Below are 19620 nucleotides of genomic sequence, written 5' to 3'. Positions count from 1 at the left end.
TGAGTGAATACCACTGCTTCTGACGGATGGTGACAGACCGTGTCTCTTTAGTTGAGGAAAAACTAATCGTAAAACTGCTACTGAACTACCTACTTTGGAGCCATTAAGGCTCATTAACTTTTTAAATATTTCTATCATTCAGTACACAAAACGATGTGGCAGTTTTGAAATTGCAATGATAAGTAATTCAGTTTTTGCTATGAAAAGTAAAATCTTATTATATACTTAAATTTTTTATTGTATACAATTGCATGCTTAATGAGATCCAAATATAGTGACTGAGATCCGAGACAACGAATAGCTACATAATTGGCAAGAAGACGTAATTTATAAATTATCAATTACATTAAAGAGACTTAAAACTATGACTACATTATTCATTATAACTTATAAGAGTAAACATTATTTAAATTTGACTAGAAATATATTGATATAAAATACATTATTTGGAATACACATCTTACACAGTGGCTTGAATAAATGCTCATTAAAACATACCAATAATTAATTAATATGGAATGTGTAAATAACATTTGGTAATCAATAAATCCTTGAAAACCATTTGCGTACCTATATATATTTTTATCCTTTCCATTTTTATTTATTTTCTAAACACTGCGTCATTCAATTTCTAATCGCGTCGAGTAATGAATGGGACATGGGTCCTTTCAGTGTGTTTCGTTGCAAGGAGTATCTGCGGTGGGGGTTCAGGAGAAAGAGCTCATTGCTGTCCAGCACGTAGTCCATGCCTTGACAGATACCCATAGGCTTGTTGCAGTAGTAACCGGGAGCGCATTTCTGGCCGTAAGTGTCAAATTCCATTTTTTCTGTGCATTGCTCTCCCGGACCCTGTAGTTAACATAAAATTACTTTTAGATAAGTCCTTAAATTGAGATTAAATTTGTTTTTATTAACTATCTTCCTTAATAGGCATGGTGCTCATGACACATCAGATCAGAATCTGAGCATTAGCATAACTTCAAAGACAGGTCGAGATCTGTTACGCTCGCTAGAAAAACAATTAAAGTGAATTACATGTCATAAAAATAAACTAGTGTGTCTGATGTGCCCCTTGTTTGTTGGGGGGGGGGTGTGCTCGTAAATCCTTTTTCTTATATGGTAAAAAGTACGTGAAAATATTAAATTGTGACAATTTTATTTACCCTGAAGCAATCTCGTCGATTTCCGCAGACTTCGTTAATGTAAGTTCCATGATCGCATTTCTTGTACTTTCTATGGCCTTTGACAATGGTGCACACTTCATTACTGGTCAGCCAGTGACCCGAGTCCTCGCAAACTGGACACTCGACAATTTCCCTTCAAACAATCAACAATTTTTTTTAATTCAGATAAAAGTTTAAATAAGAACAATCGGAATTGCGTATTAACAGGTCATCGCCCTTGACCACGAAAATCCATTGTTTTAAATTTTTATACTCCCTACTGATATCGTTTCAATTGAATCAATTGATTGGTATTCACTCGTGAAAATGCATACATGTTAAATGGAAAAAAGTAATAATTCACCATTAATGTACCTATGTTTGTTTTAATTTATTTGTACTTTAAGATCGGTTAACTTTTCATTATAAAAAAAAAGAAAAGAGTACACGATGCGTGCCAACGATTTCTTTCGGAATATGAGACTTGAAATTTGGTATTCGTAGATGGTCGCACACAGCTGCTTTTTTTTCCTACCTAAGCTGAGAGCCTTGAGAGGCTATTTCAGCGTAATCTTAACTAGTAGGTGAGCTCACGGGGCTCAAACCTGACGACGTTGCTAACACCAACCCTAGCAAGAGCCGTGCTTCGCAGAATCTACCAGCAGATCGGAAACGCGACCCACTGAGAAGATCCGGCGAGAAACTCAGTGGGCTGTGTCTGAGGGTTAATTTACTCGCCGAGCCCTTCGTCGCAAGCGACGGGTTCGACGAGAACGATGACCGGTGCTTGAGGTACCTAAAAGCACCGTTAGTAGATCGGCAGAATCCGAAATGATGTGTTTGGGGCGACATCGACTGCATTCCATTCTGTGCACAGCTGCATTTCTGTAATCACAAATATCTAACGTCCTAGGCCTTACACCGGACTAGTGCGTGGCTTGTAAGACTCAAGTTGGCAACAAAGTGAACCCGCGTGAATTCTGCTGACATATGCTTCTCGGTTTGAATGGTGAGCTATTCGTAAAGACGGGTAAAATGACGAGAAATTCTCGACTACAGTATTTGTGCGTTTAGGGATTCCTATAATAAACTTATGACGAAATCGTATCACACCATCTGTGAATCATAACGGAGCTCTGTGTTGACAACGGTGCACCTACTCATCATTATATGTCTATAATACGAATGCTTGAATAATATCTCTAATATAAAAATTGACCGGATTGATTCTTATTAAAATTTTTCAAAGTTCACCGTTGGCCAGGTTGGTTAACAGTTCTGGTAGTTGACGCATATATTGGTACGAGATTATCATCGTTGAGCACTGTTTAAACCACTATTGCCACAATTGAGACAATGGGGTCATCTCCAATCGTTTCTCAAGGTGAACTAATATTTCTAATATTACAATTTTAAAGACACGGCAATCTCACATGTCACCGTTGATTTCCGGTTCGTCTCTCTCGATAAGGTTGCGACTGTCATACATTCCATTGTAGCGAGCGAAGCATGTTCCGGCAGCCAGCAACAGGGATAGGAAAACGATAGGATGCATGACTGATAGATTTCTGAAATATAAAATAAAAATCCCAATTTTTTTCATTTATAACGTTCGTTAGAGAGAAGCCGTTTTTTGCCTGAAAAACTACGAGCGATGGTCTCCTCTTACACAGATTATTTCTTCTTCATCTTGTCTTCCTTCCTAACTTGTCCTATAGATGCTCTTCCTCAAGTAGTCTTAGTGAGAAATATAGAGAGTTAAAATTCACACAGATTTGTATCATCAGATTCGTTAGTGCGTCATTTCTGCCGTGGCGAGTAAGATCCTATTTGAAGATCATGGAAGTCGCTTTTCTAGTGTTATGGAAATTTCGACCACATGTCCCAATATCGGTGACAGTACGCTCGTGGTATATGTATGGATTATGTGCTCCATCCGGTGGATCGTGAATGTGTCTCTCCTAATCTACGTTACTGAAAATCGGTTAAATTTTCCTGTTTCCTTTTTAGAAATGTTGCCAGCTATTCTTGTAAACGAAGAGAAATTCGCATTACTCATTATATATTTTCATAATGCTATTTTTGTACGTTACTTACGAACTGAATTAAACATTAGTATGTATATGACATTACTAGACTCGTGATATTTTATAATGAGAATATTTTAGCGGTGATTAAATCACGCAATTTGAATGAATTCTATGTACCTAGTAGATACAGATTTGTATTTCGATCTGAACATTTCAACGAGCATAGAGTCCCCCTTGATTGTAAGTGGTAAACGTAGATAGAGGATATTTGCATTTTTAGATGCACAATCAACCCGCTGCCTTTAACTGTAAACTCCTTTTCAAACAGCTTAAAGAAATACATGTCATGGCGAGCAGGTAACACCTTGCACGGGAATTCATTCATGAGCCAGATGGTAAGGTAATCTTGGAATAAGAAGAATAATGTAAGGAATGGTAATCTTGTTAAGAGAAGAGAATGAGAAGTTACAGTAAATTCTACTCCGGTGGTATAGTAAAAGGACTTGAAGTTCAGATGATTATTCATAACGGGCAATAACACACAATGCTCCATGAACCCGCACGGGTAAGTCTCACTGTCTTAACAGTTTTTGCCGCGAAGCAGTCTAGCGTTTCCATTTAAGGGATGGAGCAGTCGTAAATAAAAATAAAATGTCATTTATCACATACATATATCTTATTGGGTGGTAGCAATCGCGTTGCGATGTCTGCGGTATTCTGCCCACCCATGTCGACTACTAAGAATACCTCATTATAAAAATACTTTATGATTAAAATTAGTTGTATTTTTTCAAACAGCTGCATGTTACTAATGAAAATAAAAGAAAAAGTGAGCGTCAAGGTAAGTCTTTATTATTATTTTATTGCGCCATGAGATGCTTTGTTCCATTTATAGTCACATGAGCTCGAAATATTGAAAACGTGTTAATATGAGAATCATAGCCTCACAATACCATCAACGGCAGTAACCACTGCTTACCTCGTTGAACTTATATCTCAAGGTGGGTGGCACATTTACGTTGTAGATATCTATGTGTTCCAGTAACCACTTAACACTAGGTGGGCTGTGAGCTCGTCCACCCATCTAAGCAATAAAAAAAGTAGATAGTGAATTAAAACAATTCAAGAGGCACATCCAGGTCGTTGGTAACGCATTAAGGACCTTTTTATTGGAAGAAAAATGACATATTCGAAAATCACAGAGCCGGTTGATTAGTAGAAGAAATACTGTACTGATGAACTCTCCAGAGGTGTTTGGACGTACCATTGTGAAGGAAGTAAAAATCTGATATTTTTTTAAGTTTTAAAGGCAACGTACAGCATTCAGCCTACTTTAATGGGAGTTGGCTACCGCCTCCCGTAGACACCTGTAATGCTATGGTCAGTCCACACAACCAGGTCCCTGCAGACAGTGCATACGGCAGAGCAACCTCCATAGGATGCACCGTAGAAAACTGTTCCAAACATTCGCTGAAACCCGGGTTCCTATCCCGATTCAAATTATTCTCTTCTGTGTGGAATACAGCTGGTGGCAAGGCTCCAGCCCAGAGACGGGGGTGTTACACACGAGGCCATCTGATTTGTGAGTGCTCAGTACAAGAATAATGCTTGGACATATACACGAGCACGTCTACAATTTGCGTATCGGCCATCGTACGTAATCGTGGATACATGAACGTAAATTTTGTGACCCAAATTTTTTTTAATGAAATAATGAAGAATCGAACGTCCGAATATTTTCTTTGAGTTTGCACCGAACTACGTGACTTTTCATAAAGCAAAAACATCCTTTGTATAAAACGATATCACAAAGCAGCAACCAACGTACGACCTCATGTATAATATTTGTTTTCTTTATTAAATACCAAGACGCCGGATATCAGAATTTATTTCCGTTCTAAAAGTCAGTGACATAGAATGTAATTATAAAAATAAATCGTCATTGCAGTGTCGTCATCGAATGTTGTGGGGGGCTCTTATTGCTAAAATATTGGATAACGTGATTATTTTTCTGTTTTATTAACGATTGCTCCTTTACTGCACCACTTCGAAAGCTTGACGTAGTAAAACTAGTAATGTACTGTAAATTATTTTTTAATTAGACAGACGGTCTGTATTTTAGTAAGAGATATGCGCCGCCCGCCTTAGCCGCCGCCTGTGGCGCGCTTTTTCATTATGCGCATTCACGTTACACACTTCATCTAAAACGGACTATTCATAATATTGCTAATTTCGTTTTCGAAATATTAAAACAAAAAAAAAGGTTTTTAAAATATCGTTGTGAAAAGTAAGCAGTGATTGTTTATATATTCTTGAGCATCGAAAAAAGTTCTGTCAGTAAACTATGGGGATGATTTCAAGAGTGCGCGGGCGCATTAGAAGTGATTCGTTCACAAAAATTCACACACTCAAATCAGAGGACAAAATTGCGAATATTGGTATGTTTTTCTTTTACAATTTATTAAAAATATATTTTTAAGTATCAGCTATTTGTTCAAATGAATGCATCGTTTGATGCTTCATAAACTAACTTTTTTTGTTTGAATTAATTTGGACATGGTTTTTCAATGTTTATTTTATTGTAAACATGAGTCAGTTGTTTTCATACGCATGTATCTCGCAGCATGTTTAATAATAATTTCATCTGCTCGTATTAGATATGTTTATTCAAACAATTTGAAACTAGTACAAAAATACGTGTTTGCATAGTACTAAACTAAAGTATTTTTCATTTAGTTTCAAACTTTTAATAAATACCTACAGACGTACAGAATTCCACAGCCTAATGCCAAATTAAAAACAACTTGTTTACTTCAAACGTTGAAAATATCAAAACGCAACGTCTATGAAAGTTCTGGAGTGTTTGGTTATGCGTATTGAATATCCACCTAGGTATTTTAAGAAGCATTAATTTTAATAAACCTCTGTTGTACCATTTAAATTTTATTACCAAGGAAAACAACACCACCTCCACCACCACCATCAAAATGGCACTGGAAATGCGAATATCTTTTCAACGATTGATTACTCAGAAATTTCACTGTGCTTAAAAATATAATAAACTGACATATTAATGATAACTCTCATAAATTACAGGGAGATAGATATCTACTTTCACACAATTGATTGAATTTTTCAATTGGAATTTTATAAATCTGGGTCGTTTTCACAGAGATGTATTTTTTTTTTAAAACTTTATATCTCTACGTTGAGAGGTTTGCACAAAGTAGTTTTTATAAAAAAAATTAGCCTCGACCGAGGAATAATAGCACCAAAAGAACAACAAATAGTTCTCAGTATCTTCTGCCCAACCGGAACAAAACATCAAATAATCAAAAGAAATTTAAGAATAAAATCTTAAAAAAGGTCATATCTAGTTTTTTTATTATCTGTGTTTCAACACAGAGCTCGATGAAGGTTTTCTTTGTTTTCAATTCTTTAAGGTTAATCTACTTGACTTTTGTTATGCATATCATTTAGATACATGCGTGAATAATCTCCTCTGAAAACGTGTAGTAAAGTAACAAAACAATCAAGTCCTCTTTAACAGCAATGAGCCTGGAGAGAGGTTAGGTTTGAGAAGAAAATGGAAATGATCCTACATCTTCTTTTTACAACAGTTTTATCATCGACTAGACTTGTGAAGAACAGTATTTTTTCAACATTATAATATGTACACTGAAACACTGCACTGAATTTTTTCTACCGAATATCCAAAACGCTAAAAGTCATTCTTCAAAAGTACGCAAGTAAGCAGGCCGCGGCTGTTATGCTAGGCATAACAACGTCAACGTTTGTCGCATACCGCCATTTTTGAAATTTTGAATAATTCTTCAAAACAAAAAATAGAGAACATTAATAATCATCATCGTCTCGCCTCATTTGTCTTGTGGTGAATGTCCCTTGTACCAGTCGATGTCCGATTACTCATAACAGCCCGCAGCCGTATTACAGACATTCTGGATGTATATGTGTTCTTTAGTTGTATAGATTTCTGGTACCTATACTCCCATACTTCAGGGTACGGCCTGCCCTTTTGTATTCAGAGTCAACCTCAGTTGCGAATGTAATCTTAAAAACACTTTAGATCTCCGATTTGGAAATTTCTGAAAGCTTGTACTACCTGGAAGAGTTTCATTTACCCACCAATTCATTCATTTTCTAGGTAATCCAGCTGTAGTTACACTAAGAAAATCAATGAGTACCGTGCTACTTAATTATGTTTTTTTATTAAATTAACAAACTAACAGTTAACTATACATATATTCCTACAATATTATTAAGACGATTCGAAGCGGTCAGTACTTTTTATAATGCCACAATAACGTTCGGGCTGGCACAGATATTTACACAAAAATTAGTTCAAGGAGGTTCTGAAAATATATTTGAAGTGAATAAATTTATTAAGATACTTCGAATGTATTTTATAACTATCAAATTTATCTAAACTAATGACATTATAATAATCGACTCAAAATAAAAAAAAACGACTAAAAATCTTGTATTAATTGTCTAATAACAAAAGACAAATGTGTAAATTACGTAGAACGAACACTCACAAAACCCTTAGTTTAACTCTCAATAAACTAAGAATCTTAAAACAACACTGTAGTTGTACATTCACAGCGAAGCCTTACAAATGACACATTTGCAGAGGAATGTAAGAGAGAAACACCTCTACATATACAGTAGTAAATATAGCAAGTAGCACAGTGTGTGCCTGCCAATAGTCTTAGACATTTATTGGTGGTAGGTCGTCTTGTGATTCCGCGTGGGTAAGTACGACTACCTTGCCTATTTGTAGATGAAGAAGTAATGCGTTTCGGTTTGAAGGATGGGGAAGCCATTGTACTGTAAAAACGGAGACTTTAAAACTCATGTCTTAATATGGGTGGCGGCATTTACGTTGTTGATGGCTATGGGCTCTAGTAATAATTTACCATCAGGAGGGCTGTGAGCTCGTTCACCCATTTAAGCAAGAGAAATAAAAAAAGGCAATAAACGATAATAATTGGTCAAAAAGCACAATCTCCTTTGAACAGGTGCAATACATCTATCTGTCCAAGACAAATAGCCCAATTCGTGCTGAATTTTCAATGAAATTTGGGGTAGTCGTAAAAATCTAGGCCCCAGTGACTTTTGAAGTCTCACCATCCTTTTATATCAATCCCTAGCTGACCCGGCATACTTCGTAGTGGCTCGATCGATAAATAAAAGACAAACTTTTGTATAAAATAAACTTAAAACAAACAAAAGGAATCCGTGCCACGGGGGGACACATCAAAGGAAAAACAAAATTGTTATTTTTATTTAATTCCGAGCATTTTCATATTTATCTACCTTTTAAAACTTCTCTGGACTTACACAAATAATTCAAGACCAAAATTAGCCAAATCGGTCCAGCCGTTCTCGAGTTTTAGCGAGACTAACGAACAGCAATTCATTTTTATATATATAGAGGTTAAGGTATAGTTGAACTGCCGAAATGAATCGTTCAGCATTAAACAGTTTATTTCAGGAGCTTTATAAATAATGAAAACATTCAGTGCACCGACATTAAAGCGCATTGCATTTTCAGAACGGTACCGAAATAAGTTTATGATTTTTCAATATTATTCCGAGGAGACTCAACCAATTTGGTTTGCGATTTCGCGATCGCGTCGTTTTAAAGAAAACAATCACTAAAATCATTGGCAAAATTGTGCATTTATAAATTTTAATGTCATTTTATTTATAATGGATAAATCTAGCTGTGATAATAATTTTGGATTCAGTAATCTTAATTTTTTTCCTTTTTTTTTTCAGTATGGCTTCTTTCACTTGTTTTCCTGTTGCCATTTTGGGCTCCACGAGGATTACTGGTTGCACTTGGAGGCGCATGGCTGATGGCAGCGTACACATGTTTAGTTGTTCCTGTACTAATATCAGCGAACTACCGGTATCCAGCCAGATGGTATCCAGCAGTAGCAAAAATAGTCCGAAGTGAGTAATAAATACAATTTTTTTTTCATATTTCGTTCACTTCACACAGCAAAAGCTCAGATTTTATAGTGACATTATGAATATTTGCTTGCCAGTTATATCGTTTTAGTGCACAGCGTAGCTTGAAAGAGCACCAATCCCCTCTTCCCTCTCTCCTTCTTAAAAGCGACTAAAGGAACTCATTAGAGAATGGGCAACAGTCCTTTTTTAGTTTTACATCAGCATATTCGTCAAGCTACTTTTACATTTGGTCCAGTGTATTCTGAGATCGGGCGGCTAAGTACCACCATTCTGTCTATTCATCCGATCTATCTTCCTTCAATCATGAGGTCCGATTTGAAGAAGAAATCGGAACGCGTGCCTCAAGATGATATTCACGCTCTATTGCTACACTCTACAGAACATTTTAATATGACAAGTCTGATGTTCATATTTGTTTCAAAATTCTTCAGTTGAAATTTAGAAAAGTGTTCTACTTGATATGTGGATCCCAGAGTTGACGTCAGATCAGCCCATGACAACACAATGTAAACACAAATATTGTTCTAATCTAAGTGGCCAGGAACAAATAGCGAGGTGTGCCAAGCTCCCGACCTATGCTACGCCAACGCCTTACAATGTTTCATTGAAAACAAAAAATAAAATCGATCTGTCCAAACACGAGTGGCATATTGTTATTGCATCGTCCGAATCCGAGAAAAGAGTTTTTATTTATTTAGGTACATTAATCGTCGACGAGATTACTTTACAAGAACCACACAAAATAACTCAAAGCCAGTGTTGCTACTCGCTATAATAATAGTCAAGCTCTAGTCACACAGTGTCATCTGGTCCCAAGCTAGGATTTTTTTTATTACGGGAACCGGAGACATATACATAAGGTTTAAACGAATATATATATGGACATCATACACTCTCAGACAAAGAGCAAAACAAACTTCTTCATCACATTAATGTTTGCTCCATGTGGAAATCAAACCAGCCGTCAAAAGCGCTAGAACTACTGTTCCGAATCAGTCATATTATACTAGCGCATTATTTGTTTTGCACTACAAGCTCCCATACTACTCATATGCCAGGTTGTGGTAAAAAACATTCTACCTCACATTCGTCTTTAATCGAATGCAAGAAAATCAAACAAACATTGAAGCATTCAACAAAAATGTGGATAAAAAGTCATTAGTTAGTTTACATATTCTAGAACATTCTGATCGTGAATGAATTGAATTAAAAGTCTGCTCGCTTTTTACCCAAATGGCATTATGAACAATAAAGGAAAGTCCCTTTTCATATTTAAATGCGAAACCGATGTTTAAGTATGAAAATAAGAAAAAAATCTTCAGTTATTAATTAAAAATTATAGAAAAATCAAAATGCTTCAGTACGACCGAAAAACTAAATACGATTGTCAAACTGTCCAGAGTGTGTTTACGATTTAAAAATTCGAATAAATCGTTTACATTTGTGGATAAAGAGAGGTCATTGTCGAGATGGAACTGAATGGACGGCGGAAACTGGCCTAGCGCCAGGGGATGTGCGTCAACCGCTTTTACTTTTACACGTGGCATGGATACACACATGCCGTAGACATCAACGGTCTAGAAGTGTTAAGCGATGTTCTCGAAATGTCAATAAACGTCATTTGAAAACATTTATTCTGCCTTTCTAGAAACCTTTGAACATATTGTTTATGATAATCCCGACGATAGAACATAAGGTTTTTTTTTTCTTCAAAATACACGATATAACCTTTGTGATCGTGATCTTTAAATAGTATATCACGAAGTAAGCCGTGAAAATGAAATGCTTTAAAAACAAATGTTCAACTGAATTATATTCTGACGCACGTTTGACTGCATTTGTTTTGGCAAAACGCTAACGTTCATACAATACAGTGCGTTTTCTACAGTACTTTGAATCCAGGAGTCAACCCTCTCAATCTTCATCAACTCTCTAAGGTTACCTTGCCGTGTTATTGCTCAATTTCGACATCTGGTGTTAAGAGGTTGCCGAAACTCATAGACATTAACAAACGTTAATACTGCCACCTGCTTTGAGACATTAGTTCAAGTCTTAGTTCTATAGCATTACTACTTCACGATATAAATAGGCAGTATAAGACGCTCAAACAACAGTAAATAGGTATTTTTTGCGTGTTAAATTTTTATTACACTATGTTATATCTTCTTCGTGGAAGTCATTCATGAACATGTAGGTATGGTTTTTTTCCCTACCTATGCTCATAGCCTTGAGAGGCTATTTCAGCGTAACCTTCACTAGTAGGTGAGCTCATGGGGCTCAAGCCTGACAACGTTGCTAATACGAACCCTAGCATGAACCGTGCTTCGCAGAATCTACCACCGGATCGGAAATGCGGCCCACTGAGAAGATCCGGCGAGAAACTCAGTGGGCTGTGTCTGTGGGTTAATTTACTCGACGAGCCCTTCGTCGCAAGCGACGGGTTCGACCAGAATGATGACCGGTGCTTGAGGTACCTAAAAGCACCGTTAGTGGATCGGGAGGATCCGAAATGACGTGTTTTGGACCATATTGTGTTCATCTTGTACTTCACTGAAAAAATAGGCACCTGCCTGCGGCACAGTCGCATTGTTTGATACGAATGCACCGGTCGTCTTATCCAGCCTCAACGACTCCATTGACATCATGAATACCTCCGTCCATGTCGAGACATGAATTCGATATTTCAATTTGGTACAACAATTGCCAATTTTTTTTTTTTTTTTTTATGATTGAACAATTACTGGTGGCCCGGAGGCCTTTCCAGTTTCACCAGGACAGGTGGGCGAGCAAAGGCTCAGCCAGAACTGCCTAGTGCGGACGGACGAGGTACTAAAATTTATTTTTAGTACAGGAACATATTTTATATGCCAAATTAAATATTGTGCGATTCATTAAATGCTTTATGCTAAAAAAGTGGAAAACGTTGAGTTCCTTTACAATTAATACATTTACCAAAACTCAGAATCTAAAAATATTCAACTAAATGAGATAAAACAGTTGAATGGTAGTACTCACCAGGCTTGTATTAATGGTACTGGAAGCGTAAGACTGCTGTGGACTGATCACCCTTAGGTTGGGGATGTCCTTTTATACCCGACCATCTCATAGACGCTATTAAAATGAGGCTGTTCATGCAAAAAGAACCAATTCTTTTAAGTAATTACTAAAAGTGTTATAATTAATGATTCGAAATCTGTTTGTCAAACACAAAATTATTTTCTAGTGTTTTGTGTTTGAAAAAGCACTAAAGTTAATGTTTTTACGTTCTAAAAGTCGTTATATAGTATTAAAATATTTTTTTGTAGTTATGAATGGCCAAACGACGAATTGACAGTCGTCGTGGATAAGATGTCCGGTGCATTCGTATCTTGCGATGCAACGGTGTTCGAATCCCGCCGGCAGGTACCAATTTTTCTAATGAAATACGTACTTAAAAAATGTTAACGATTGACTTTCACGGGGAATGAATAACATCGTGTAATAAAAATAAAATCCGCAAAATTATAATTTGCGTAATTAGTGGTGGTAGGACCTCTTGTAAGTCCGCACGGGTAGGTACCACCACCCCGCCTATTTCTGCCGTGAAGCAGTAATGGGTTTCGGTTTGAAGGGTGGGGTAGCCGTTGTAACTATACTGAGACCTTAGAACTTATATCTCAAGGTGGGTGGCGCATTTACGTTGTAGATGTCTATGGGCTTCAGTAACCACTTAACACCAGGTGGGCTGTGAGCTCGTCCACCCACCAAGCAATAAAAAAAAAGACCTCTCAAGCCACCTGTTATTAATTGGGTATCGGGGTTCGCAGACCCAAAAAATAGCTGAAAAAAAACAGCACTGCTCATCTGAGGCATGTTGGTAACTTGTTTTGAAATAACAGGACCCATTAATAAAACGTTGTTATACTAACTTGACCTAGCATCTATTTAGGTAACATAATTTTTCATTATAATTTTCACCGTCTTCAGACATCCGCTTAGCTTGAAAATCTGCACGGTCTGTGTCGAATGTACCGCCATGAACTATCCCTGCTCAGTATCGCCAGCAACTTTTATTTATTTATTTCGGCTTGTTATTAAACTATGTTTCTTTAGTATTAAACTAGATTTTATATGATTAAAAATACCTAACATATAATAACGAAAGAAATCTATTTTATTTTTATTTTGAATTCTTCGAGCTTTCGATTGAGTGGTAAGACTTTCACCTTCATTTATTTTCACGTGATGCGTCATTGGCCTTGGTGCTGGGGCCCAAAAGTTATATGACAGACATGTTTCGCAATTCAATCACATTCACCCATTTTAGAGACTTTATAACTTGAACGCAACATATTATAATATCTAAGCTATCTAACGCTCTGTTTAAATGGTTAAGTTACATACTGTACTTGTCGAATTCGCCAGAGTTCGACTTGAAACCGAACCCACACATCAGCCCTTCTCTAAACACCTGCCATTTTTGTGTATACTGTGACATTGGCAAAATCAATGACTAAGGCGTTGAAGCCAATTAAAAAAAATTACATCAGCCACCGAATTTCTCGCTGGGTCTTGTCAGTGGGTCGCGACTACGTTCTGGTAGAAGACGCATTTGCGAAGTAGGTAACTAACTACCCTTGAGCTGTTAGGTCTCCTTCGGAGGCGTTCGGGTAACTACTAGCAAATCTCACCCAACTTGGTGGGACTGGTGAAAAAATGATAATGAAATGGGCATATAATATATGTTTCGTTATTATTCTAAACCAGAAGACCTGGACTTGCTTAAGTTATTTTTAATACACCATGTGTAATTGCTTTAGAAAAGATAGGCGTTTGGGTAACTGTTAGCAAACCCCATCCAACTGGGTGGGACTGGTGAAAAAATGATAATGAAATGGGCATATAATTAATGTTTCGTTATTATTCTAGAAGACCTGGACTAGCATAATGTATTATTTTTAATTCACCATGTGTAATTTGCTTTGGAAAAGATTCCATAATGTTATTTCAGACGTCGTGAACCAATCTTTAATAAACGTTCAGGACATAATTCACAACCAGATGAAATTAGAAAATAGGTTGCCTAAATTGTATTATTTATTTATTTATTTCTTTTATATCAGTCTTCTTACAAATTAACAGTATAATCAAAACATTTAAGGTAAAACATATTTAAATAGTACTAAATTCTATTTGATGAAAATATCGGGAGTTTTTCAAGTAAGTTTTATGTAAGTTTTTTATCCCATAAAAATAAGATCCAATTTTTTTATTATTTAATTTCTTGAAGACGTTCTACATGAATCTCTTTCAGTTCTTAGAATATGTACTTTCCCGATAAATCTCAACAAAAGAAAAAGTAAAGCTGATAGGTGGAAACTCGACATGGTCAATGTGAAGTGACACTTAGGACTTTCATGATTATGTCTACAAACTCCTTCGAACATTTCAAGGCCTTGTTCAAAGATATTTTTTTATCCCCATTACTGTTACTAAGGACTTTCATTCCTTAACTACAAAATTTTTCTAAAGTATTCTCAAGTTAAAGTTACTAACTTATATTTATCGCGTATAACGTATATGTATAGGGTGGTACGTACGTACATACACATGTACGTAATGGTAAAAAAAAATATACAAAAATTAAAAACACTGAATATTTCATTTTTTTATATATTTTTATTGATAATAAGGTCTGCAAAAAAGTTATCTCTGTTTTTTAAAGTGAAAATGCAACTGTATTGTAAAATAATACCTAGATTTTTTTTGACTACCTATTCTAGTAACCTCGAGGGGTTATACTAGATTCACAGAACTAGTAGGTGAGCTCACAGGGCTCAAACCTGACGTTGCCTACAAAGTAATCATTCAAAGTATTGCCCATTACTAGCCACAACTTTTCCCACCTTTCTGGCAGAGTTAAACCATCTTGACGGTAGAAGTTTGTTTTTTAAGACTATCGAAGAATTAGTCATTACATATTTGGCGTCAGTATAAGAGCGGAACTGCTGATCATTCAAGCCGGACAGCGCGATATCTGGGGAATATGGCGTGTAGGGTACGACGTTCCATTTGAGCATTTCAAATTACCTAGGTTTTAAAGAGCTTAGCAACGTGAAGCTAAGCGTTGTTTTGTGTGTGCCGTTTGTCCGTGTGTCCGTTTAATTCTAGGCAGTGCCTCGCTTAATCGAATCCCCTATAGACACAGCCCGCTGAGTTTCTCGCCGGATCTTCTTAGTGGGCCTCGATACCGCTCCGGTGGTAGATTCTGCGAAGCACTGCTCTTGCTAGGGTTGGTGTTAGCAAGTTCTCTCAGCCCGTGAGCTCACCTACCAGTCCGCGCGAAGCTGAAATAACCGCTTAGGCTACCAATGTATAAGTAGGGGGAAAAACTAAGGTAAAATTGTTTGAACTAAGTCTCTTTTTTTCAACATAGCAACAATGTATTTGAACAAAAACATAAAAAAAAACCATTTTGTTTCAGGAGTAGCCAGAAAGCTGCGCCCATATTTTGACTGTGCTAAGAATGTTTTAAGGGTGGCGTATGCACCACTAGAACGTACAGAGAAATTATTTTTACAGATGAACAATCTCTCAACTATGATGTGTCAGGTAACCACAATGCCTTATATTACTCCAGGCTCACACGTTCATCAGAGACTACTATGCTTCTATACTCCAATGTCTGTCATAGACAACTATCAAACCGGGCTATATATATAATTTTTTTTTGCTTTGATGGGTGGACTAGCTCTCATCCCACCTGGTGTTAAGTGGTTACTGGAGCCCATAGACATCCACAACGTAAAAGCGCCACCCACCCCGAGACAAGTTCTAACGTCTCAAGTATGTTACAACGGCTGCCCCACCCTTCAAACCGAAACGCATTACTGCTTCACGGTAGAAATAGGCAGGGTGGTGGTACCCACCCGCGCGGACTCACAAGAGGTCCTACCACCAGTAATTACGCAAATTATATTTTTGCGGGTTTGATTTTTACTACACGATGTTATTCCTTCACCGTGGAAGTTAATCGTGAACATTTGTTGAGTACGTATTTCATTAGAAAAATTGGTACCCGCCTGAGAATCGAACACCGGTGCATCGATCAACACCGGACGTCTTATCTGTTAGGCTACGACGACTTGGATGACGACGACGGGCGATGTATTAAGCTATGTATTTAACCAGTTAGCTCCTCTCAAATTATAATATGAAAACTAATAAATCGGGCGTGGTTCCTCATTCTTTAATCTTTTTTAATGAGGACCGGCTTTGAGGCAGAAATAATCAGGAATTTGGTATCTGGTCGTGTTCCCGTATCTTTGAATAAATAGCCAGATAAATGTGAAATTCTTAAGTTAACTTAGATATAAACATCATCACATTTCCGAATTCAATTAAAACTTTCTTCAGATATCGTTAGATACGATCAGGTAATGTTTCTGCTTAGATTTAAAGAATCAAGACCCAAAATGTTTATTTGTTTCAGTTGCTGATGTTCACAGCTTGCGATCGACTATTTCTCTCACAAGCAAAACTAACCAGCTTGTATTCCTTGATGTTCTATAACGTGGTCACTTATTCAGTTAGCTACATTCGTGAGATCTGCACGAAGGAAGACTGGTCGCCGTTTGTAAACGTAACACGACATTCCCAAGTAAAGCACCTCGCGATGTCTGCGACTAAAATCGTCCTCGAATGGACGAAAGCCATCACATTCATAGTGACAATCACTTTTATACTCCTTGCTTTTGGATTAGAACAAGGCTTGGAGCATTATCGGCCGACGGCACTGTATACCGTGACTACCGGCATCTATTACTTGTTATCAGAGAGAACGTTTTTAGAATTGTGGCCGATTGCTATTTCGGCGCTAAAGCTAGAAAGACTAGAAGGCATGGAGACATTGTACTTCGGAGTTTGGGCGCGGGGTGTGACTACAGCATTGGCCGTGCCTCTAGTGCCAGCTTTGGCCTGGTGTGGCCGTTGGCGATTGGCTATATTGGTGCTGTACCTGTGTGTATTCGTGCACGGCAGACATCGTCTCGGAGAAGCGCTGATAAAGCTGAATGAAGCTAGAGGGTCCCTGGCGAAATTCAGACGTGCAACTTCACAGGAGCTGGCAACTTTGGAAGACGTTTGCGCCGTGTGCCTAGGTGCCATGAGGTCAGCACGAGTCACGCCTTGCGCTCACTATTTCCACGCTGACTGCTTGAGAAGATGCCTTGCCGCTTCGGATAGATGCCCCATTTGTGTCAGACCTTATGTATTTTGCTGATAGTTGTTTATTTTTCGGTGTCTAAGACTATTTTATCAAGAAGTACATATAACTTCATACAAATCTTGAGGTGATTTTGTTTGAAATCAACTTTGATGTGACGACCAGTGCGAAGCGTAGAACAAATCGATCATTTGTGTTTAAATTCGAGATCACGAATTATACATATTATGTTCATAATTTAAATAATATTCATATCGAATAGCGTCTAATGAATAATATGTGAGTATATATTCACATATTTTATAAGTATTAACGAACGCTTTACATTTATTTACCCATTAATTATATTATTTACACTAAAGAAAATATTTACGCATACTTTCGAAACGCACGTGCTTAGTTTAAAATAAATTGTAAATACAAACTACTTTTTTTAAAACCCATTTCACTAATTGGGTCCAAGTTTGTACTTTGGATTTTTCTAATAAAAAGCAATGAAATATTGAATTTTTTTGTTTCACTGCAAACGCATAATCTAAATGTTATGAATGTGTCATCGAAAGTGAAGTCGATGTCTCAATATCCATGTAAGAACAAGCCATTAAAACTGGACAATGACTGCTTCGCCACAGGAACAAGTCGGGTTGTAGAGCTTACCTGTTACATCCATTAACGCTTTCCAGGTTCTCTTTCTTTTCCTCTCATTTAACCCCGTTTCTGCAGAATAGCCGTCAGAGCACTGTGCTACGTGAGGAATGTCGTTCTTCATGTCAACCTAAATTTAGAACCAATACGTATTTTAAGAAATCGTCAGAACACTACTTTGAAAAAGCGGCGCGACATGATTTATCTTTGTATCGTGCTAATTACGTATACGATTGCGGTGACGATTAACGCAAAGTCGCCGTCGCCCAAAACAAATCCTGTTGTATCCCTAGGATCCCCTCTCGGTGCTTTTGATCGGTTGTCTTGAAGCATCGGTCTCCGCCCTCGTCTAACTCGTCGATTACGACGAGAACTTTCTCTATGTGGTCACATACTTATCCAATTTCTTATCCGTGGCAATAATATTAATTGCTAATTTTGTGAGTCCGCGCGGGTAGGTACCACCGCCCTGCTTATTTCTTCCGTGAAGCAGTAATGCGTTTCGGTTTGAGCGGTGGGGTAGCCGTTGTAACTTTACTTGAGACTTTAGGACTTATATCTCAAAGTGGGTGGCGCATTTACGTTGTAGATGTCTAAGGGCTCCAGTAACCACTTAACACCAGGTGGGCTGTGAGATCGTCCACCCATCTAAGCATAAAAAAAAAACTAGCCCTAGCAAGAGCAGTGCTTTGCTGAATCTACCACAGGATCGGAATCGCGGTTCACTGAGAAGATTCGGGGAGAAGACTATTAATTCTTAAACGAAGGACACGTAGGAAAACCGAGAAGAAAAGCTCATTCCAGCGCCAAAAACATAACGTACAAACGTTACGTAACAAAAATATTCCTTGTAATAATATATACTATGGACGAAAACATTGATTCCAGATTATTTAGAATTTAATATTAATCAATTTATACATTTACTTGAAATTTCGATTTTCATTTAAATGCCAGCTAAGTGAATAAAAAATATTTAATCTATTGTAGGATTCCGGAGGATTTGTCACCGAATACTTAGTTTTTTTTTTAAACCGAGTAATGTGGGTTTTACATCAAAATAGATCTAGGAGAAACCAATGAAACTAATAGGAAGCTATGTCGCAAAACATCCGTTTAGAAACAGTAGCGCGTATTGATTACATTCATGAGGCTTCGGTTGTGTGAAAAACGAAAATACGCTTCACAGTTCACACACAGCCGCTGGACCGAAACGTTACAGTAAAGAAAACTTACAGTAAGATCACAGTAAGAATTCGACTTCGGCTATGATTGCCCCGACTTTTGTGTGAACCTGAAAGTTCAGTCAAAATAGTTTGTTAAGGTTTGTTATGATTCTTTGTTAAGCAGACGAGTTCACGACCCGCTCACCTATAGGTAGATGTTAAGTAGAATTAAGTAGTAGATTCGGTGCCCAGCAAACGTAATATACGGGCGTGCGGAATCATGGCACAATTACGTACTAAAGATAGGTATTGATAAAGATAGGTATAGTTAAATACTTTCATTGTCTTCAAAGGTAGAAAGTTACTGGTGGTAGGACGTCTTATGATTCCGCACAGGTACATAGATGCCC

General features: G+C 37.3%; 2 protein-coding genes across 2 annotated transcripts; one reads left to right on the top strand and one right to left on the bottom strand.

The window, feature by feature from the left end:
* Positions 1–223: 223 nt before the first annotated feature.
* On the bottom strand, positions 224–12281 carry LOC114250896 (uncharacterized). The gene is made up of 4 exons (XM_028184972.2): positions 12212–12281; positions 2597–2731; positions 1164–1317; positions 224–849 (listed from the first exon to the last, which is right to left on the bottom strand). Exons 2-4 carry the CDS (start codon positions 2716–2718, stop codon positions 625–627), a joined length of 501 nt encoding a protein of 166 aa, XP_028040773.2. The 5' UTR covers positions 2719–2731; positions 12212–12281; the 3' UTR covers positions 224–624.
* On the top strand, positions 5373–17906 carry LOC114250885 (uncharacterized). The gene is made up of 4 exons (XM_028184958.2): positions 5373–5631; positions 8999–9175; positions 15660–15787; positions 16668–17906. The coding sequence occupies exons 1-4, from the start codon at positions 5538–5540 to the stop codon at positions 17454–17456; spliced, it is 1188 nt and encodes a 395-aa protein (XP_028040759.1). The 5' UTR covers positions 5373–5537; the 3' UTR covers positions 17457–17906.
* Positions 17907–19620: the final 1714 nt, after the last annotated feature.

The sequence above is a fragment of the Bombyx mandarina genome, chromosome 25, assembly GCF_030267445.1.
Source record: "Bombyx mandarina strain Sakado chromosome 25, ASM3026744v2".
NCBI classification, from domain to species: domain Eukaryota; kingdom Metazoa; phylum Arthropoda; class Insecta; order Lepidoptera; family Bombycidae; genus Bombyx; species Bombyx mandarina.
Note: the sequence above shows the minus strand (reverse complement) of the source record. Positions and strands in the feature narration are given on the sequence as shown.